Consider the following 24,393-nt stretch of genomic DNA (forward strand, 5'->3'; position numbering starts at 1 on the left):
GACTCTTGTTTTTGGGGAGGCTTTTGATAACTGTTTCTATTTCCTTGCTGGTTATTGTTCTGTTCCAATTGTCTATTTTTTCCTGTTTCAGTCCTGATAGATTATAAGTTTCCAGGAATGCATCCATTTCTTCCAAATTACCTAGTTTGTTGGCATATAACTGTTTCTGTTTTCTTCGTATTGGTCGTGATTTCTCCCCTTTCATTCCTGATTTTATTGATTTGGGTCCTTTCCCTTTTCTTTTGGATAAGTCTGGCCAGAGGTTTATGGACCTTATTAATTCTTTCAAAGAACTAGCTTCTAGTTTTGTTGATCCGTTCTACTGTTTTTCTGGTTTCCATTTCATTGATCTCTGCTCTAATCTTTATTATTTCTCTTCTCCTGCTTGCTTTAGGTTTTATTTGCTGCTCTTTGTACAGCTCCTTTAGGTCTAAGGTTAGCTTGTGCATTTGGGACTTTTCTACTTTTTTGAGAGAGGCTTGGATGGCTGTGTATTTCCCTCTTAGGACTGCCTTTGCAGTATCCCATCGGTTTGGGACCGATGTGTTTTCATTCTCATTAGTTTCCATGAATTGTTTAAGTTCTTCTTTAACTTCCTGCTTGACCTGTTCATTCTATAGCGGGATGCTCTTTAACTTCCAAGTGTTTGAATTCCTTCCAAATTATTTCTTGTGATTGAGTTCCAGTTTCAAAGCATTTTGGTCTGAAAATATGCAGGGAATAATCTCAGTCTTTTGGTATCAGTTGAGACCTGACTTGTGACCCAGCATAGGGTCTACTCTGGAGAAAGTTCCATGTGCACTTGAGAAGAATGAGTATTCTGTTGTTTCAGGGTGGAATGTTCTGTATAAATCTACGAAGTCCACCTAGTCCAGTGTGTCATTCAGAGCTCTTGTTTCTTTGTTGATCTTTGGTTTAGACCATCTGGCCATTGCTGAGAGTGGAGTGTTGAGATCTCCTACTATTAATATAGTATTATCAATATGACTATTTGGGTGAAGAGTTGGTTTATGTAGTTGGCTGCTTCCATGCTGGGGGCATAGATATTTACAACTGTTAGATTTTCTTGTTGGATGGACCCTTTAAGTACGATATAGTGTCCCTCTACATCTCTTACAACAGTATTTGGTTTAAAATCTAATTGATCTGATATGAGAATGCACCCCAGCTTTCTTTTGACGTCCTTTGGCATGATAAATGGTTCTCCATCCCCTCACTTTCAATCTGGCGGTGTCTTTAGTTTCAAAATGGGTCTTTTGTAGACAGCATGTGAGTGGGTTCTGTCTTTGTATCCAGTGTGCAACCCTGTGCTGTTTCATGGAAGCATTTAGGCCCTTCACGTTGAGAGTAACTATTGAAAGTATGAATTTAGTGCCATTGTATTGCCTGTAAAGTCCCTATTTCTATAGATCGTCTCTGTAGATTTCTTGTCTGTAATGCTCTTGGGGTCTTTCTTCTTTTATAGAATCCCCCTTAATATTTCTTTCATGGCTGGCTTGGTGGTCACATATTCTTTCAGTTTCTGCCAGTCCTGGAAGCTCTTTGTTTTTCCATCTGTTCTGAATGACAGCCTTGCTGGTAAAGTATTCTTGCCTGCATTTTCTTCTCATTTAGTACTCTTAATATGCCTTGTCAGACCTTCTGGCTTACCAGGTCTCTGGACAGGTCTGACATTATTCTGATATTCTTCCCTTTGTATTTAAGAATTCTCTTCCCCCTTGCTACTCTCAGGATAGTTTCCTTGGCTGAAAGATGTGCAAGCTTCATTATTATATGCCGGGATGTTGGTCTGTTTTTATTTATATTGGGAGGTGTCCTCTCTGCCTCTTTGTCAGGAATATTTGTTTCCTTCCTTAGATTAGGACGTTCTAAGCTATGATTTCCTCAAATATACCTGTTAGTCGTCCCTCTCTCTCCTACCCCTCCAAGATCCCATTGGAACTTTGTATTGCATCACTGATCTCTCTAAGTCTCTTCTCATGGGTTTCTAGCTGCCTGTCCCTATCCTCCTCAGCTTCCTTCCCTTCTGTCAGCTTATCTTGTAGGTCAGTAATTCATTCTTTTGTTTCATTTACCCTGGCTGTTAGAGTATCCAATTTAGACTGCATCTCATTTATAGCATTTTTTTTTAATTTATTTATTTGACAGACAGAGATCACAAGTAGGCAGAGAAGCAGACAGAGAGAGAGGAGGAAGCAGGCTCCCCGCTGAGCAGGGAGCCCGATACGGGGCTCAATCCCAGGACCCTGGGATCATGACCCAAGCTGAAGGCAGAGGCTTTAACCCACCGAGCCACCCAGGTGCCCCTCATTTATAGCATTTTTAAGTTCAGCCTGATTAGGTCTCATTTCTGCCCTTAGAGATTCTGTATTGTATTCTGTATTGTCACTAATGCTTTTCTAAAGCCTAGCTATTGACTTTATAATTGCTATCCTGAATTCTACCTCTGACATCTTATATCTATGTCCTTTAGAACTGTGGCAGAGGACATTGTCTCTGGTTCTTTTTTTTTTTTTTTTTTTTTTTTTTTTTGTTGGGATTCCATTCCTGTTGAGGGATGGTTGAGGGAATGTTCAGAGTCCAAAATATCAAACGTGAACCAAGCAAGATGCACCCTCAGAAAATCTAGAGTGGTTGGAAGCCACCACCAAAAGAAACAAAGCCAAGATGAAACACAAGAGTAAAAATTTTAAAATAAAAAAATTTAAAATAAAATTTAAAATTTTTAAAAAGGCAACGGTGAGATAAAGTAAAGGGGGCTGTAATCTCTCAGTGTGAACAGTGTAGGTTGTTCCAGTGTTCCTGGGTATATTTTGGTCTGTTTGTTAGAGGACACTACTTACCAAAATTACAGGGAAAGTAAAACTTGTCTATATATAAAGGTAATATTGAATAGGGAAAAAGAACTGCAATGAAGCATATAGTGATAAAAAAATATATAGGTGTGAAAAAGTACAAGTTAAAAAGCTATTATGAAATATAAGTTGATATATTAAATATCTAGTTATAATGAGAATAAGGTCAAAAAAATTCAGAAGAAGCATAAAAGAAGGAATAAAAAGAAAAAGAGATTTGGTTCTGAAAAATAACAAGCTGTGAGACAACGCTTGGAGCTCTATATAGTAGTTTCTCCTGGTGTAGGGATTTAACGTTTTTATTGGGACTCTAGGGTTGTCATCCTCTTACTCTTCCAGCCTTTCTTCTGGGGGAGAAGCCTGCTACGCTGTTTTTCACACAACCCTGCTTGGGCAGAGTTACCCTGCTCCCTGTCAGAGGGATGGGCTCAGTGGAAACGGGTCTTTGTGCTTTTGTTCTCTGACTGACAGAAGAGTTTACACAGTTAATTATAGAGAGGAGGCCACATCAAAAAGAGTGGGAAGGGCAATGACATGGGTGGGAGTCAAACTCCCTGTGAGACTAACCACAAAGGAGAGGGACACCATAACCAGAGAGAATTGAGAGGATCAGACTCCATACCAGGCACTCCAGGCATAGGGGACCCTCACTGGCAAGATGAGTCCCTATAACAATGGGCTTGGAAAAATGTATGGGGCTTAACTTCAGGAGTTTGTACAATTAGCAGGGTTCCATTCTTACGTTAAAAATTAGTACATTTTGCTGTAGGATAACTGGTATGTGATAGGAAACTGAGTTCCTGCCTTTAAAGAGCCAGCATAAAGGGCGCCTGGGTGGCTCAGTGGGTTAAAGCCTCTGCCTTTGGCTCAGGTCATGATCCCAGGGTCCTGGGATCAAGCCCCGCATTGGGCTCTCTGCTCAGCAGGGAACCGCTTCCTCTTCTCTCTCTGCCTGCCTCTCTGCCTACTTGTGATCTCTGTCTGTCATATAAATAAACAAAACCTTTAAAAAAAAAAAAAAGGAAGAAAGAGCCAGCATAAGTAACATGGTTGAGATACAGCAAAGAAGGAACAGTTTAAAAAGGTTTTGGGGTGTCCATAAAGGAGATTTATTTATAAATATCAGAATAAGTGCTGGAGGTGCAGGGATCTTTAGGAGACTTCTCCAAGATCAAAGGAGGTGGCAAGTGCCATTTCTTTCCCCCTACACAACTTAGAACGTGGAACACTTGCAGAACCAGCAAAAATACTCTCCACTTATCTTGCTAGCTCCAAGTGCCCTGCCCTTGTGTTCTCTTGGACATCTGTTCCATCCAACCAGCTCCATTTGGCAGGGATATCTCCAGAGTACCTCCTGCCACAACATACCCTGCAAGTACTCCTGGGAGAGACTGCTACCATTTTACAGTGACTCCTGCCCTGGAGAGTGGGAAAAGATAATCACATACCCTAGTAAGTCCATAGTTCCAGCAGCTGAACTTTATAGCTAGCAGTTCAGAGATAGTGCCTTGCCAATCAGTGTTACTGCAGTCTTGGCCGACAGATTGGGGCCAGGCGTCTGGTTTGACAGTCAGCACTAACTACTAACAAAAACCTGTCGGGACAAGAAAAGGAGGTCAGTGTGACCTCACACAGGTCAGTGTGACCAGCCCTAGCAGGTTGGCTGAGGGCAAGCATCTGGTCTATAGATGACACTATTGCAATACAACCCCAAATGCAGCTGCAACCTGGCCCCTTAACAATACGGAGGCAAAACCCTACTTGGTGTATTAACGATAGGCAAAATAGGGCATTGCAACTGATAGGACTGAAGGCAAATACAGCTCAGCCATAATAATAGGTTGCATACAACTTACATGGGTGACACCACTAAATGATGCGTCTGGTTTTGGTGAATAGTGAGCATTGTGTTATAGGGCACTACAGGACCTTGTCTTCATAAGGCCACTATTTTCAAGAGCAGGAGATGTAGCTGACTTTTCCAATTCATGGAAACAAACAGACAAAATGAGATAGAGAAATATAACCCAATTGGAAGAACAGGACAAAACCACAACAAAAGAGCTAAATGAAATGGAAATAAGCAATATGTCTAATAAAGAATTCAAAGTAATGGTCATAAAGATACTCACTGGCCTTGAGAAAAGAATGGAGGCTTTCAATGAGGCCTCCAACAGAAAGAAAATGTAAAAAAGAACCAGTCAGAAATGAAGAAGTCAATAATTGAACTAAAAAATACACTGAAGGGAATCAATATAAGAATAGAGGTGGCAGAAGAATGTGATGATCAATGTGGAAGACAGGGTAAAGGAAAGCAACTTGGCTGAATAGCAAAAAGAAAAAAAGCATAATAAAAAGTGGTAATAAGCGATTTCAGCAATATGATCACATGTAACAATGGTCACCTTATAGGGATCCTAGGAGGAGAAGATAGAAGGGGTAGAAAATTTATTTGAAGAAATAAAATGAAAAACTTCCCAAATCTAGGGAAGGAAACACATGGAGATTTGAAAATCACAGAGAGCCCCCAATGAAATTAACCTAAGGAGGACCATAACAAGCCACATAATAAAAATGGCAAAAAGTAATGACCAAGAATTTCAAAGGCAAATAAGAGAAAATAAAACAGTTACAAATAAGGGAAACCTCATAAGGCTATCAGCTGATTTTTTTCAACAGAAATTTTGTAGGCCAGAGGAGAGTGGCATGATATATTCAAAGTATTGGAAGGAAAAACCTGCAACCAAGAATATGCTACCTAATAAAATTATAATTCAGTATAGGAGGAGAGTGAGTTTGCTAGAAAAAAAGTTAAAGGAGTTTATCCCCACTAAACCAGCCTTCTAGAAGTCATTAAAGGGAATTCTTTGAGTCGAAAGAAAAGGCCATATTCAAAGATAAGAAAGTTATGAAAGGAAAAAAATTCACAGACAAATGCAAACATGAGAAAACTAGATTAATCACTTATTAAACCAGTACAGAGGCTAAAGAAAAAGAGCAATAAAGTCAATTGTATCTATAAAAATCAGTCAAGAGATTCACAATATAGAAGGATGTTATATATGACATCATATACATGAAACATGGGGAGGAGGGAGTTAAAATTCAGTGCTTTTCGAATGGATTCAAACGTAAGTGACCGTCAACTTAATATAGACAGTTGTATGCATTAGATGTTATATGTGAACCTAATGGTAACCACAAATCAAAAACTTACAATAGATACACAGAAAATAAAGAGGAAGAAATCCAAGCATAAAACTCAAGAGGAAGAGAAGAAGAAAGGAACAGAGAAGAGCTATGAAAACAAGCATAATATAAGTAACAAAATGGCAATCAATATATACCTGTCCATAAAGTACTTTAAATGTAAATGGACTAAATGCTTCCATCAAAATACATAGTGCGACTGAATGGATGAAAAAGCAGGACCATTATCTGTATGCTACCTATAAGAGACTCACATCAGACCTAAAGACACATGTAAATTGATTTTGTAGATAGAGAAAAACATTTATCATGCGAATGCAAGCAAAAAGAAAGCTAGTTTAGCAATATTTGTATCAGACAAAATAGACTTTAAAACAAAGACTATACCAAGAGACAAAGAGATCATAATGATGAAGGGAACAATCCAACAAGGGGGTATAACAATTGTAACTATTTATGTACCCAACATGGGAGCACCTAAATACATAAACTATAATATAGACAAATGGATAAACTGACAGGAATACAATAATAGTGGGTGACGTTAATACCCCAATTACATCAATATAGATCATTTGGACAGAAAATCAGCAAGGAAAGAGTGTCCTCGGATTACACATTGGATCAGATGGGTTTAACATATTCAGAACATTCCATCCAAATTAAGTGGAATACACATTCTTTTTTTTTTTTTTTTTTTTTAGAAAATTTTTTTTTTTTTTTTTTTTTTAAATTTGATAGAGATTACAAGTAGTCAGAGAGGCAGGCAGGAGGGAGAGGAGGAAGCAGGTTCCCCGCTAAGCAGAGAGCCCGATACGGGGCTCGATCCCAGGACCCTGGGATCATGACCTGAGCCGAAGGCAGAGGCTCTAACCCACTGAGCCACTCAGGCGCCCCTGGAATACACATTCTTTTCCAATGCGCATGGCATAGTCTCCAGGAGATATCACATGTTAGATCACCAAAGAAATCTCAATAAATTCAAAAAGACTAAAATAATGTTATGCATCTTTTATGACCAAAACAGTGTGAAACCAGGAAGTAATCACAAAAACAAAATCTGTAAGGGACACAAATACATGAAGATGAACTAACAGTCTACTAAACAATGAATGGGTCATCTGACAAACAAAATCAAAAACTACATGCAACAAATGAAAATGAAAACCTGAGGTGACACAAATACATGAAGACAAAATAACATTCTACTAAACAATGAATGGCTCATCCATCAAATGAAATAAAAAACTACATGCAAGCAAATGAAAATGAAAACACAGGGTGTCGGGGTGGGTCAGTCAGTTAAACATCTGACTCTTGGTTTTGACTTAGGTCGTGATCTCAGGGTTGTGAGGTCCAGTCCTATGTACTCTGTGTGGAATTTGAGATTCTCTCTCCTTCCTCTGCCCTCCTGTTCATGTTGTCTCTCTCTCAAATAAATAAATCTTAAAAAAAAAAAAATGAAAACACAGTAGTCCAAAATTTGGGGGATACAGCAAAACCTGTTCTAACAGGGGCAAAACCTCAAGAAAAATTTCCATAAACAACCTAATCTTAACAACTAAAGGAGCTAGAAAATGAAGAACAAAGCCAGTAGAAGAAATAGTAAAGATTAGAGTAGAAATAAATGAAATAGAGACTAAAAAAACAGTAGATTAATGAAACCAAAAGGTGATTCTTTATAAATCTCAATGAAGTAGGTAAGCCTTTAGCCAGACTTTAATAAATAAATAAATAAATAAATAAATAAGAAGGAGAGGACTCAAAATAAAAAATGAAGTAGAAGTAACAATAACACAGAAATACAGTGGATTATAAAAGAATATTATGAAAAACTATATGCCAACAAATTGCACACCCTGGAAGAAATGGAAAATTCTTAAAAACATAAAACCTAACAAAACTGAAGCAGGAAGAAGTAGAAAATTTGAACAGACCCATTACTAGCAATGAAATTGACTCAGTAATAAAAACAAAAACAAACAAAAAAAAACCTCCCAACAATAAAAGTCCAGGACCAGAGAGTTTCCAAGGATGAATTCTACCAGATATTTAAAGAAGAGTTAATACTTATTCTTCTCAACTATTCCAAAAAAGTAGAAAATGAAGGAAATCTTCCAAATTCATCCTATGAGGTCAGCAGTACCCTAATATCAAGCCATATAAAACACTAGAATAAAACTACAGGTCAGTATCTCTAATGAGCACAGATGCAGGGATTCTTAAGAAAATACTAGTAAACTGAATCCAACTATACATTAAAATAAAGTAACGATGATCAAGTGGGATTTTTTTCAGGGATGCAAGGGTGGTTCAATATTTGCAAATCAATTAATGTGATATAATCAACAAGAGAACGGATAAAAACAACATGATCATCTCAATAGATGTGGAAAAAGCATTTGATGAAGTACATTATCCATGCATGATAAAAGCTCTCAATAAAGTAGTTTTAGAGGGAACATACTTCAGTATAATAAAAGCCATATATGAAAAATCTGCAGTTAACATACTCAGTGGTGAAAAACAGAGCTTTTTCTCTCAGATCATGAACAACACATGTATTTCCACTCTCACTACTTTAATCAATATAGTACTGGAAGTCCTAGACACAGCAATTAGTCAAGAGAAAGAATGAAAAGTATCCAATTGGAAAAAAAAGAAGTAATACTTTACCTATTTGTAGATGAGAAGCTATATATAGGAAACAGAAACTATTAAAGCTTTACCAAGTAACCCCTAGAACTGATAAATGAATTCAGTAAAGTCCTAGAATACACAATTAATATACAAAAACCTATTGGCTTTCTATACTCTAATAATGAAGTACCACATGAGAAATTAAGGACCTGTCCCAATTACATTTGCATAGGGAAGAATAAAATTCATAGTAGTAAACCTAACCAAGGAGATGAATGACCTATACTTCAAACACTATAACTTCTGAACATAAGTTAAGATGACACAAATATAAAAATATTCCATGCTCATGGATTAGGGGAACTGATATTGTTAAAATGTTCATACTACCCAGAGCATCTACAGATTTGATGCAATTACTATTAGAGTACCAACCACATTTATCACAGAACTAGAACAAATAATCCTGAAATTTGTATGGAGTCACAAAAGACCCCAAATAGTCAAGTGATCTTGGGAAGGAAGAACAAGTTGAGTATCACTATAGCAGAGTTCAAGATAGAGAACAAAGCTGAATAATCAAAACAGTATGGTACTGTCACAACAGTAGTCACATAGATCAGTGGAACAGAATTGAAAGACCAGAAATAAACCCACATTTGTATGTTCAATTAATTCTGCAACAAAGGAGACAATAGTGTACAGTCGGGGAAAGACAGTCTTTTCAGTAAATGGTGCTGGGAAAACTGGACAGCTACATGCAAAAGAATGAAAACTGTACCAGTTTCTTACACCATACACAAAAATAAACTGGAAATGGATTAAAGACCTAAGTGTGAGACCTGAAACCATAAAATTTCTAGAAGAAAACATAGGCAACAAGTTTTTTAAAAATGACCATAGCAACATTTTTCTAGTTATGTCTCCTCAGGAGAACCAAAACAAAATTAAACTATTGGGACTAGACCAAAATAAAAAGAATTTGCACAGCAAAGGAAACCAGCAGCAATGCAAAAAGGCAACCTAGTGAGTGGGACAACATCTTTGCAAGTGATATATTTGAGAAGGGGTTAATATCCAAAATATATAAAGAACTTAAAACATTCAACACAAAAAAACCCAAATAGTTCAATTAAAAAGTGGGCAGAGGATCAGTATGTCCAGTGAAGACATGGCTAACAGGTATATGAAAAGAAGGGCATCATCACTAATCATCAGGGAAATGCAAATTAAAACCACAATGAGATATCACTTTACACCTCTCAAAATCTAATATAAAAAACAAGAAATTATATGTGTTGGAGGATGTGCATAAAAAAGATCCCTTGTGTGCTGTTGGTGGGAATGCAAATTGGTGTAACCTCTGTGGAAAACATGGAAGTTCCTCAAAAATGTTAAGTAGAATTACCATATCATTCAGCAATTCCTCTACTTGGTATTTAGCCAAAGAAAATGACAACACTAGTTCAACAAAATATGTACCCTAATGTTTATTGTAACATTGGCAATGTCATAGATACAATATCATTTTTTCCATGCCTAGAAACATCCCAAGTGTCCATTCATTGATGAATGGATAAAGAAGATGTATTATGTGTGTGACACACACACACACACACACACACACACACACACAGACACTCACACTGGAATATTACCCAGGCCCAAAAAAGAATGAAATTTTGCTATTTACAACAACATGGAGGGATATAAAGGGTATAATGCAAAGTAAAATAAATTGGAGAAAGATAAGTTCCATATGATTTACTTATGTGGAATTAAGAAACAAAACAAATGGACAAAGAAAAAAAGAGGCAAGCTGAAAAAAACCCACAACAAAACAAAACAAAAACCATACTTTAAAATGCAGATAATGAATTGGTGGTTGCCAGATGGGTGGAATAGATAAAGGAGATCAAGAGTACACTTATCTTGATGAGCACTGGGTAACATTTGTTGTTAAATCATTATATTGTATTCCTGAAACTAATGTAACACTCTATGTTAATTATACTTCATTTAAAAAATGAAAAAAGGAATAAAATGTTATATTAGTCAACAAAAAATAAACATGAAATTCAAATCCAATCTGGATTGGATCACACATTAAAAATAAATCCTAGGGGCACCTGGGTGGCTCAGTGGGTTAAAGCTTCTGCCTTTAGCTCAGATCATGATCCCAGGACCCTGGGATCGAGCCCCACATCAGGCTCTCTGCTCAGTGGGGAGACTGCTTCCTGCCCCTCTCTGCCTGCCTCTCTGCCTACTTGTGATCTCTGTCTGTCAAATAAATAAATAAAATCTTTAAAAAAACCCACAAAACAAACAAAAAAATATAAATCCTAGAAGGTGTATTTTGAGTATAATTGGATAGATTTGTTATAGTGTATATATTAGATAATTTACTAGCAATATTAAATTCCTTGGATATAATGATAATATTGTTCTACAGGCGAATGTCTTTGAAGACAAATTTTTGAAGTGTCTGAGGGTGGTGATTTTTGTAGTTTACTTTCAAAAAGTACAGAAAAATTATAGAGAATGCAAGCTAATTTTAGTAACTGGGGAATCCAGGTGAAGATTAAAATGTTTCTTCATTGTAACATTCTTTTCATTTTTCTATGGACCTGAAATTTTTCTGAATAAAATTTTTGGGGAATTTTGCTTGAAAAAATATAATATATAGGCCTTTTCCCAGAAAGTTTCAAATATTTGATAGAGAATTTCAAGTCCTTTCTTTGTGGGCATACTCTATGTATAACTCCCTGGATAATTTATCTTCTTATGTATGTAAAGCATTACATTTATTTTTTTATTACTAGCAAGGGAATTGTTTCCCTTTTGGAGAAATGTAAGAGTACTTATCACAGAATTATTTAAGTCCTTTTTACTTTTGCAATATTAAATCATGAAAGGATTTGTTTAGAGAATTTCCATGTAAAATTAATAGACGTTTTGTTTCTAATTCTACTTGTTAATGGTAGTGAAGCCATACAGATTACATTAGAGAGAATTCTTAAAAAATTAAGCTGTCAATATTTTATTTTCAGAAACATATTTACCTCTTTTTATTAATGAATGCATAATATAGAATTATTAATTTTTAAAAATTGTGAGTAATTTGATTTTTCTCATTGCATTGGTTTTCAGTCTTATTAACAAGATCTTGAAACCTCGTATCTGTTTGGATTTGTGTCTGTGTGTGTGTTTGTGTGTGTGTGTGTAGTGAGTGCTTAAAAATATTTTATGCACATGTATATTTTATATGCATTTAAGAGTATAATTAGTGCTATTTAATTATCAGATATGGTCATTATTTTGTTTTTAGAGACAACAAGATGATTTCTTTGCAAAAATATACTTTAATTTTTTGAATATAGTATTTAATTTTTTGAATATAGTATTTAATTTTTTGAATATAGTATAATATAATATTACAGGTCCACATTATAATTTTGTTGAGGAAAGAAAAATTGACTAGCATGTTTGACTTTGTAAAATGTCATTTATAGGAACGCCTGGATGGTACAGATAATTAAACATCTGACTCTTGGTTTTGGCTTGGATCATGATCTCAGGGTCCTGGGATTGAGCCCTCCATCCAGCTCTGCACTCAGTGTCGAGTCTGCTTGGGATTCTCTCTCCCCCTGCCCCTTCTGGTCATGCTTTCTCTCTCTCTCTCTCTCTCTCTCTCTCTCTCTCAAAATTAATTAATTAATTTAAACATTTTTAAAAAATAATAAAATATTTATGTCATGTTGCAGTTCCCAATATACCAGTGTTTATTTATATTTTTAAAAGATTTTATTATTTATTTGACAGAGAGATAGTGAGAGAGGGAATACAAGCAGGGGAATTGGGAGAGGGAAAAGCAGCCTTCCCGCTGAGCAGGGAGCCTGATGTGGGGCTCGATTGCAGGACCCCGGGACCATGACCCGAGCTGAAGGCAGATACTTAATGATTGAGCCACCCAGGCAATTATTTTATTTTATTTCATTATTTTTTATTTGTTTTTTTCAGACAATTATTTTAAAGACAAGTTTGGCCCTAGTGTACCAGTATTTAAAATTATAGCTGTATTATATTATATATAACTATGTATTTATTGTAATTAATATAATTAAACATTTTTATATTTTATTATATAGTTAAAATTAATTTAATTATATATATTTTTAATTTTTGTTTACATGATTCAGTTTAAAATTGTTTCTGAACCTACTCAACTACACAAAATCTGTTAAATGAGTTTTGATTCTGTACTTTATGCTTTATTAAAAAGTATTATGTAACTTTTTTTCATTTTTTTGTTTCTGATATAATTTCTAGAGAAAAACATGACTTTAAATTAGGGTTCAAATATGGAATTAAGTTTTCTTTTTATATTTGAGAAGAGTAGTGATATTTTGAAAAGAGTATTGACTTGAAAGAGAAGAATGTGAATGAATGAGAATGAATAGCAAAGATTTGCAGCACTGTCCAAGGGAGAGAGAGAGAGGTAGACTTCCTGCAGGAAATAAGCCCATTTCTTCCTAGTGTTAGATTTATAGCTGTTAAAGGAGTTGAGTTTAATAGGTGGTCCTAACTAGTTTTGGTAAACAATCAGGTTACGTGACTCTTTGAACAAAACAATATTGATTTTATTTTCCTTTAAGCTTGATTGTAGGGAAATAATGCACTGACAGGATTCAAGTATCCGGTTTCTTTCACTGGTTTATATTTATAAGTACAGAATTCTAGTTTAGGTATAATAACAAGACTTAATATGGTAGAAATATTTGAACAACACTTGCACATAGCTTATGATCAGTAAATTCACAGATGAAGTTCAAAGTTCTTTAATTTATTCATTTTTTAAAATAGAAGTATTTTTTAGAGCCCATTAAAACTTGAATTGACATCCACAGGGCTTGTTGGTTTTTTGTTTGTTTTGTTTTTAAATTTTATTTTATTTTCAATGTTCCAAAATTCATTCTTTATGCACCACACCCAGTGCTCCATGCAATACGTGCCCTCCATATACCCACCACCAGGCTCACTCCATCCCCTATCTCACCCCCTCCACAGGGCTTGTTAAAGAGAGTAGAATATTGCCAGATTCTGGCAGAAAATAGAGAAATTATTTTGGATCATCAGATTCACTTTAAATCTTTGAAAAGGTAATATATGTAGACTTGTTGCCTAAATGTTTTTACTCACATAAAACTATTCATTTACTTTCTCAGTCAGAAGAAAAATATTCTTCTGGTTTCTGTTTTATTTGCAGAAGAACAGAGAAATAGAAGTTCATTGAAATATAAGATCTCTATAATGGGTGATTTATTCTGGAATATTTTTGTTTTGGTTAAATGGTTGTTGAAATTAGGGGCAGAGAATTACTTTAAAAGACAAATTTGGAAAAATTTGATTTGTTTTTGTTTTTAGATGAAGTAGGAATTGGAAACAGATTTCATTGAGCTCAATCTATCCCAAGTGTGCTGTTGCCTTCATCTATCAATTCCTGGTCCACTGTTACCTGTGCCATAATTTGTCTCTATTAAAACACTTGTGTAGCACATTAGACAGAAAAATACAGCATAGAGCAAAATCATGGTAGTTGTACTGTAGTGTTTGCATACGAAGGGAGGAATGATGTTCTAATGACAATTTACTTTTGCCTGACATTGACAGTGCTGTGTTAAAATGATCATTATTCCTTCTAGTATGGTATATGAGGTGTGCAGTTGGAAAAGGAGGTAATTGTAGTATACTTTTTAAGGAGACAAGTGAAATTTTTTATCAAGTGTGGGTGATTGCCAGGTATTTCCATTAAGATTTAGCGAACCAATGAATAAGTTACTTTCATTTGCAGTAGTGGGTAACACTCATTACTTTTTGATTCATGGTGAAAAAGGAACTTAAGGACAGAAGGACGTCTTAACCTTGCTTTATGGTTAGAGTTTAGCTGGTTTTTTTTTTCTTTTTGAAAGCCAACAATATAAACATTGGTTGATTGATTTTAAACTATGAGCCAAGAGTATAAAACTGCCCAAATACATCATGTTTCATACTGGATATGTGTTTATTTGAAGACATCCTTGACTAAACTGCCCACCCTGACATTATTAAACACATTGTAGAGCAAAGAAGGCATGTGTCCACCTTAATCTGTGTTGCCTTGAATCCAAGTGGCCATTGCATAACCTAAAGGGAGTGATACTAAAAATTGCCTCTACTCTATAACAGCAAATTCAAAAAATCTCTTGGTAGATTTTTCCAATATATCATATCCTTTAAAGTTTCAGCCAAGTCAATGTAGAAATATTGTATGCTATTTCTGAAGCAATTGGCATACTTCCTTAAAAGAAGGAGAAATCAACACAAGTTTCATCTCGGGATTTTTTTTTTTTTTTTTTTTGCAGCATTTCTACTTCTGCTGGAAAAATGGAGTTTCACTGTTACAGAATTAGTAGATGTTGCCAGAACATAGGATTACTCAGATAGTTAAATACTTAATTACCAAAAGCTCTGCTTCCTTTTCAAATGCATTTCCAATTTGTTTCATGAGTTATCTCTCTCACCCAGGCGCATTGATGATGACAAGGGAAGGACCCATGAGCTGGAGCACTCCACTATAAAATGTATGAGAGGAATTCTCTACTGCTATATGCGTCAGGCCGATAAGGTAAAACACTGTAGTGTGGACTGGAATTCTCACATCATTCTGAAGGATTAATTTAACCAGTATAGCAATAGCATCTTCTGAAGAAGAATGTACTTTCAAAAGGTAAAGCCACATCCTAGGGCTGTCTAGATAGGTTAAAACAGCCTCTGCATTCCCAGCCCAGGGTTTGAAATACTGAAATTGAAGAAACAGATTAAGTGAGAGGTGATTGAGAATTGTTATTTAGGATTGAATTTGTTTGTATTTCACATCTGGTGTTTGCTTGATAAAGACTCAGTTTCTCAGGAACCTTACAATATCCATAAGTCTAATGAATATTATATTGCTTAAGAAAATCCTTATCCAAATTCCTTTTGCACATGTGATTGCCCTGACTTAAGTGAACTTCAGTTTATTTTTGTTTTTTAGATTTTATTTATTTATTTGTCAGAGACAGAGAGAATGTATGTGCACAAACAGGGGGAGTGAAGGCAGAGGGGGATACAGTGTCCCCTCTGAGCAGGGAGCCTGATGTGGGCCTTGATCCCAGGACCCTGGGATCATGACCTGAGCCAAAGGCAGGTAGATGCTTAACCGGCTGAGCTGCCCAGGCATCCCTGAACTTCAGCTTAAAAATACTTCATAATTTACATGTAGAGAGGACAGAAATGATTGGCTTAGAAAATAGCAAATTTTACAGGTTATTGTGGAATACATAATCGGTAATTATTATTGTTATTATTAAAGTAATATACATAATAAGAACTGCAAGTACTATGTAAATATAATGTAATATTTCTCCTACTCACCTACATCCCTCTGTCCCCAGGTCCTAATATATTAAGTGTCCATATATCAGTCAGTATATCTTAGGCCCCCAAGACTACCAGGTTCGATGGTTCATGAGCAAAGATGCACATCAGTAATTACACAGGCGATTTTGATCACTTAATATTTTGTATGTTTTTAATCTTGTGATTATTAGATTTTTTGTGATCGCATATTTTCTTCCTAAGATCTGTATCTGAAGTCAAAGCTAACAAAGAATTATATTTTGCCCTCAGAATGTGACAACAAAAAAATGTTATTTGGCAGAAAAAGTAGATTTTTTTCACCAGCTGATAATAGAGATATGTAATAAACCTATAGTTGTCTGCTGAGATTTGATTTTATAAATCATTATTATAAAGGTTTTTCATTTGTTGAAATAATATCCTATTGGTGTACTTGAATTAAACTAGTGTGTTATATATTTTGAAGTAATTGTGATTAAAGGTTTTTTTTTCTTCTGGGAAGTTTACTGTGAGAAGTTTACTGTTTATTTCACATTTATTATTTCATGAATGCCTAATGTCTGTGAATTAACTTTTCTCTTAAGGAAACATTGTGAGAGCCATGAATTTCGTATTTACTAAACAAACTGGCAGACTTAAAATTAGTATGGTTTATCAAAAGGGAGGAAATAAAGAGTTCCTTGTGGCTTATTTAACCAGTTGTTAATATCTCTTTCTAAATATCATTCAACCTTACTAACCAGTCTTCACAATTTTTTTTTAAGATTTTTATTTTATTTATTTGACAGACAGACATCACAAGCAGGCAGAGAGGCAGGCAGAGAGAGAGGAAGGGAAGCAGGCTCCCTGCCGAGCAGAGAGCCCGATGTGAGGCTCCATCCTAGGAACCCGGGATCATGACCTGAGCCGAAGGCAGAGGACCCAACCCACTGATCCACCCAGGCTCCCCCACAATTTTTTTTTTAATTTAAATTTTGTTAGTTAACATATAGTGCAGTATTGGTTTCTGGAGGGATTCATCACTTACATGTAATGCGCAGCGCTCATCGCAACACTTGCCGTCCTTATACCCGTCACCCGTCTAGCCGGCCCCCCACCCGCCTCCCCCATCAGTCGTCAGTTTATTCTTTGTCATGAAGAGTCGCTTATAGCTTGTTTCCCTCTCTCCTTTTTTTCTTTTTCCCCTTCCCATAATGCTCATCTGTTTTTTTTTCTTCAATTCCACGTATGATTGAGATCAAATTTGTCTTTCTCTGACCAATCTTCACAATTCTGTTTTCTTTTGAATACAGCTTAAATGGGACTTAAGATGTCCTGAATTTCTTAAATTATAAAGGATTAGCGCTTCTTTCCTTTAGTTATGATGCTAGACCATTAAAATAAGTGTGGGGGAGCCTGGGTGGTGCAGTCAGTCAAGTGTCTGCCTTCAGCTCAGGTCATGATCTGAGGGTCCTGGGATTGAGCCCTACATCAGGCTCCCTGCTTAGCAGGAAGCCTACTTCCCCTCTGCCTCTACTGCTCTCCCTGCTTGTGCTCTTTCTCTCTGACAAATAAATAAAATCTTAAAAAGTAAGTGTGAGTTTTAAGAGAAGGTATGGGGCGCATTAGGGTTAGGTATTTATACTTACCACCAAATATAAGGTTTTACAGATTTTAAAGCAGTTTTTATAGTTGTATTTTTTTTTTTTTTTTTAAAGAGAGAGCTCATTCACATGTGTGTGAGTGGGGAATGGTGTAGAGGGAAGGAGAGGGAGAGAGACTCTTAAGCAGGCTGCCTAGCTTGGAGCCTGACACAGAGCTTGACCTCACAAGCCTGAGATCATGATGTGAGCTGAAATCAACATCGGACACTTAACCACTCAGGCACCCCTGTAATCTTTCATGATCCTATAACTTTTTATAGTTAGAATGGAGGATATTATCATGATTCACATATGACTCTGAGGGAGTGACTCTGAGATTAGACTTAACCACACACAACCAGCTCACTGCTTCCTACCAAACCTTCACCTTGTTGATGTTTACAGTTTCCTTCATGATTATGTAGTAGCAGGGAAGGTTACCATATTTTAAAGTTGTGAAATATATATCTTTTGCCTTTTTCTTAAAACTAAAGTGAAGCGTATTTGTAGTAATCATTTGCTATTTGACACTAAGATTCATCTTCATTGTCTTCTGAAGTAAAATCATGATATACTTCTTGACATATTTTCTAAAAAATACTATATAAAAGAAATATTTTATTTCATTATGCACTTGAATGAATAGAGTTGTCCTTTGTTTTGCAGAGTGTAGAGCAATCTGATTTCTATTACTATCATGCTACTTGTCTTAAAATGCCTACTTATTCATATTAGGTGTTTTTCTTTTTTTAACTTCTAAATGTTCATATACTTATTCTCTCATTTACTCTATTTTCTAACACTCCCTAAGGAGAAGCATTCAGAATTTTTCAAAATAAATTCAATTTGCATTTAGTATTTTGCAAGGCACAGATTTCCTTTATAATGGACTATGAATGTTGCTATCCCTAGCTGTCTACATAAAAAAATTTGTCTGAAATGTTATTGAGTAGTTTCTAGTTCAGATTTAATGATTTTTAATGAAAAATCATCAAATTTTATAAAATTTATCATTCCAGCATTCCCTTATGAGATGATTTTTCTCACTTAAATGCTATGTTATTTTATAAATTAAGAATGGATGACAAAATACTCACCTTTTCCTAAATGATAAACTGTTTATTCACAATGATTTAAGTTTTCAGGAAAAATCTAAGTAAAATACAAATAGCGAAAACATTATTCTAGCTTTTTTTGGCCTAGAAAATTTTGCTTTAATCATTCTTTATTTTTACTTGCCAAATGCCAGACATAGAAAATAATGATTAATGTCACCTTATTTTTGACTGATTTCAAGGATAATTGTTGTCTATAATTCACATACACTATGTCCCATTAATTTTCAAAGCTTGTATAGTTTGGGTCTTATTTTTTTCTGAAATTTTAAGTTGTTTGTCTTATAACAGCTGCAAGACTCAAAACATGGTTACATAATTTTCCGTTTGAGTATCTTTAATCATTTAATAGTTGCTTTTCCCCTGACACAGTGATTGAATATAAATTCTCATGCTGGGTACTTGTGTGTCTTGAAGACAAATGACAAACACTGCATTGTCAACTGTAGCAATAACTTTATTAAACAGTTAAGACCTTATCCTTTTGAGTCTCTATCAAGTAGGCAGAATGTATTTTAACTTAACCATATTTTTGTCTAAGAGCCCAGACTAATAATGTTCAATACCTTGAGATACTAGTATGAAATGACCACATTTAATTTCTATTTGTGTAGTCTAGTACTGTGGCTGCAGTTTCAGATACTGAGGAGTACATAGTCCTCCTGAGTACATAGTCATTGTACATAGTACACATAGAAGATACACATCCCTACCTTTGTCCTTACCCTTTCATTCCTGAGTATCTACTGGTAGGGCCTAGCTTTCATTTTGTTGACTTGAATGATAGGGAGGGCTGTGTATTTGTCTGTGGGGTATTTACAGGCTCTTGGGGGTGGGGAGGGGATGCAAAGGTGTATTAGCCCTCTAGCATGGCACTGTCCAGTAAACTTTCTTTGATGACAGAAATGTTCTGCATTAATGTGTTGAACAATGCAGAAGCTACTAGTCACATATGGTTACTGAGTGTTTGATACAGTCAGTATGACTGAGGTACTGAATTTCTGAACTCTGTTTAGTTGTAATTTGGTTAGTTGTTTGTTGCTAGTGGCTGCCATATTGGGTAGTGTAACTTCTAGAGACCTATAAGATAGAGACACAGACAACTAATAAAAAGAAGAGAGAAGAAGTTACTGAAGGATAAGAACACTGTGTGGAGTCCAGAGGAAGGAATTTAAGGAACATTTCAGAAGGGACTTTATAAAATAAGATTTTTTTTGGAGGTAGAATTTTAAGGATGAGAGAAAATTTGAAGGTGAAGAAAAGAACTTGGTTCTATGTACTTCATTAGCCAAGTGAAACAATGCAAAGTCATAACATCGTAGATATTATCATCACTTAGATATTTTAAAAGGAAGAAAAAAATTATTTCATTTACATATAGCTAGGTGTTATTCTATTCATTGTCTGTTTTTATTCATCTTATACTTCTAGGGGCTAGCAGAGTAATTGACATATGATTGGTATCCGTATATAGTCACCAAATTGAATTGAACAGGCCCTTAAAAAGTAGATGGATTTCTTTTTTTGTCCTTGGAGTTTGTTAGATCGCTTAGTATTTACTTAGTGTTCTAAAATGGTTAAACTTTATATGCGGTTAATAAATACAAGTGTGTTATGTTCTCTTGGAATTGATGACTTAGTAAGGAGAGTATATGTGGCAAAGGAAATGAAAACCTGTTGATAGGAATGTAGGTTAAAATTTGTCATCTTCAGAGAAAGAAACAGCATTTGAAGTTTTGAACACTTACTTAGAATTAGAATTAGAATGAGGTCTAAATTCATGGAAGCATTTCCAAGTGGCAGTACAGTGGGGTGTAATCCCTGAAATCCTGTCCCACAGAGTAAACTATTATTTGACCCTAAAATAAAATGAATATAAAACAATTGTAAAAGCTGTTGCTACCATATTCACAAGCTCCATATTACACTTCATTTGCTATTTTTGAAATATCAGCTATTCAATAATCATGTTAACTGTTAAGTTAGTAGTTATATGAGTTTTGTTGGTGCGTTGTTTCTTTAGAAAAAGTAATATATCTGCTTTGCTCTGTATTCTGCCTTTAGGCTATAATTTTCTCTTTTAAAAGGTTTCATGAAAAATAATTTATAATCTCTAAAGTTGGATGATAATGTGAGTTAGTAGCACTATTTGAATTTTGTATTTGATTCTAGGTCCAGCAGTTTAAGCAGGACCCACGCCCAGCAACCTGTCTTCACTCTGTTTTCAATGTGCACACAGGAGATGAGGTCCTCTCCTATGAGGAATATGGTCATCTTCAGGTAAAAGGAGAAGTCTATAAGTTTTCTTCTTCTCTGTGCATAGTCTATATCATAGAAGGTTTGGGGATATTTGCAAGTTTTAGAAAGCAGATTTCATAAATTATTCAAAACAGAAGTAGAAAACCAACCCTAAAATGAGGAAGTGAAATGGTAGATATCAGGGCTGAGTTAGTAATTGTGATTGAGCATCAACTCAGACTGAGGTCTTGGTCTGCAAGGAGTAAAGAGCAACTGGATAGCTTATAATATTATTCCTATCTCAATGAAGCTTGTACTTACTCTCAAATTTAGAAGAATTTCACCATTTAGGAACTATGGAATAAAAGACAGTTGGCAGTGATATAGCAGCAAGTCAGAAATTTTTGTTATGTGACAGTTCAGTTTTGGTATATCAACCTTCAACAAAGCTATCAGCCTATCATTAAAATGTATTCCAAAAGGCATTTCTGGAGTCTATAAATTTTGTCTCACATATTATATTAAATTTTATACCAAGGCTAAGAATGCATTGTAGGATTTTATGTTTTGTTTTCACTTCTTTTTCTCTTACATCTGTGTATTACTTTTAGCTGCACATCCTGTTGCCTTGTTTTTAGAATATAAATATTATATATGCTATTTAATGAGTTTTTTTCCTGCTCATCATTTGATTCTGCTGTCTTTAGGACAGAATACTTATTATTCATATATTCTTTACTAAAATAAGAGTATGTCTTTTTTATAGTCCCTTTCTCTCTAGAGATCTGAAATGTCTTACTTTAGTATGACTCCTCCAGTCATAGAAAGTACAGTGTCCCCATTTCTATGCAACAGAAACTCTTACACTGATTTGTAACCAGTTCCTTGGAGAATTAGTATTATATGAATATGTAGTTGCTCAACCTTCTCCTTATAATTGTGACATAATTAGGTTTTATGTATCTTTTGCTTTGACAAATATGTTTACTGTCTGAAATAGGGTTTTCAGAAGATAGTGGCTCATTTATTTTTGTTTCTTAGAACTTAAGCTTGGTGCCTGCCTCATGGTAGATTTTAAATAAATGCTGGTCAACCTGTTATTTGGCTGTTTCTGTACCATTTGCCACTTACTGTACTTTCTCATGGAAGCATCCTGCAAGTTAAAGCAGAGGGCTTTTGGAGGTGTAGCTATAAATGCCCGACCATAGCAGTGACATTTCTTTGAAATCATTTCTGACAGGCCAATGTCAGTGCTGTAAGAAAATATTTGGGTGAGCCTGGCAGTGGTTTGAAGCTTTTCTCTACCATGTTCTGAGAACGGTCACTCAAAAGTAGTATGTCAGTCTAAAAAAAAGTATGTCAGTCTAAAAAACCCTAAAATTCAGAATTTATATCTTTGGGTGGGTCTGGCTCACTTGGACCTTGACAGCACCCTGACACCCTCTGGACTTTGCTGAAAAGTCAGGAGGCGTCCAAGACAGCTCTGCTTCCTGAGAGAGGCATCAGCACTGTGAGGTCCTGGTGGTGGTGTTATGTAGTTTTGTAGTATACATTTTTGCTGCAAGAATTTTCACTGCATGTATTTTCACCGCATAACTAATTGGCTCTAAGGCAATTTTACTTTGAAATATAAAATCACAAAAAATAAAAGGACATTAAAAGGGATATTATATAGCATTAAAAACGAATGACAAAAGTAAAGACTTTATTGTGAAATACAGAACACTAAATATATTTAAAATGTGTGTAAATTCATGACAGTATTGTGCAAATAACTGATTTTATGTTTTGGATTTTACCTAAGCATTTGTTTTTAAAGTCTTTGGTTCAGAGTAATATATTTTTCTTTTTTGCTTGTTGTTTTGTCTCCTCATTTGCATTATGCTTTCCTTTTTTCACCAAAATTTCTTCCTTCATTAAGAGGGGTATTACTTTCCAAATACTAGGATGCATATTTGTTTTTTGTTTTTTTTTTTTAAGATTTTATTTATTTATTTGACAGAGAGAGATCACAAGTAGGCAGAGAGGCAGGCAGAGAGATGGGGGGGAAGCAGGCTCCCCGCTGAGCAGAGAGCCCGATATGGGACTTGATCCCAGGACCCTGAGATCATGACCTGAGCCGAAGGCAGAGGCTTAACCCACTGAGCCACCCAGGCGCCCCCAAGGATGCATATTTGCAACTGAGCTTTGCACTGCCTTGTAAATGCCGTCTACACTGTTGTTTGTTTGTTTGTTTGTTCTTGGCATATTGTCACATCTCTGTTCATAGACACTCCATAGTTCTGCGGTAAATGTGGTTTCAAACATCTGCATCATTGTATAGACCATTATGAGGACTAAGATTTAATATAGAAAGTACGAATTGCAAAAAGATACTTATAAAAATACAAGATTTATATAATATAAAAGTGGGAGAAATGGAGAAATGAAACCAAACTGTCAAATCAGACTGTCTACCAGGTTTTTGTTTTTGTTTTTGTTTTTTTCTTTTTCAGCAAAATTGCCTTATGGCCAGTTGGTGATGTGGAAAAAATGTACCCACTGAAAATATTTGTGGTTAAGTGCTTTCGGCAAAGATGTCTAAGGCAAAGATGATTAGGAAAATACCCAACACAGCTGGTAGCACAGGGCCGCTTTGTCCTGGGCCTCTCGGACACAAATAATTTTCTGCCCCCAGTTTCTGTCAGTTACTTAGTAAGGATTGGAAGAGAGTCAGGGAAGACATGAGCCACCAAGGCTATTAGAGAGTTATGATCTTCTGGATTAGAATCATATCAGGACAAAATTACATTGTGCTTTCTAGTTGATTTTAACTTGTTATCATTTTCCTAGGTAAATGAAAAATTTTTTACTGCTTCCTATGTATTTATTTATTATATAGCAACTTTATTGAGATACAATTCACAAAATTTACAATTCACCTATTTAAAGTATACAATTCAGTGGTTTTTATTACAGTTAGAGAGTTGTGCAACCACTATCACAGTTAATTTGAGAACATTTTCATTACCCCATAAAGAAATTTGGGCTCATTAGCTGTCATTCCCCATCTTCTCAAAGGCCTCCTGCCCTAGGCGATCACTTGTCTACTTCCTATCTTTATGAGTATTCCTATTCTGTAAATTTCATAGACACGGAATCATACAATATATGGTCTTTTGTGAGTGTCTTTTTTCATTTAGCATATTCAAGTTTTGTCTGTTATAGTATTTATCTTTCACTACTTATTTACTTGGCATCCCATTCAGGCTTCTGTGAGAATCTTTTTGTTAAAGT

The 24,393-nt window shown here is 35.3% G+C and overlaps 1 protein-coding gene across 1 annotated transcript in view; it reads left to right on the forward strand.

Annotated features, from left to right (window-relative positions):
• The window catches only part of LOC111157377 (phosphorylase kinase regulatory subunit beta), a 240,406-nt gene that overhangs the window by 41,153 nt on the left and 174,860 nt on the right, over positions 1-24,393 (forward strand). The window contains exons 4-5 of the mRNA XM_022518739.1: positions 15,270-15,369; positions 21,052-21,159. Coding sequence (XP_022374447.1) covers positions 15,270-15,369; positions 21,052-21,159 — 208 coding nt within the window. The remainder of the gene's footprint in view (positions 1-15,269; positions 15,370-21,051; positions 21,160-24,393) is intronic.

The sequence above is a fragment of the Enhydra lutris genome, unplaced genomic scaffold (genome assembly GCF_002288905.1).
Source record: "Enhydra lutris kenyoni isolate GAN:26980312 unplaced genomic scaffold, ASM228890v2 scaffoldscaffold54, whole genome shotgun sequence".
Taxonomy (NCBI): domain Eukaryota; kingdom Metazoa; phylum Chordata; class Mammalia; order Carnivora; family Mustelidae; genus Enhydra; species Enhydra lutris.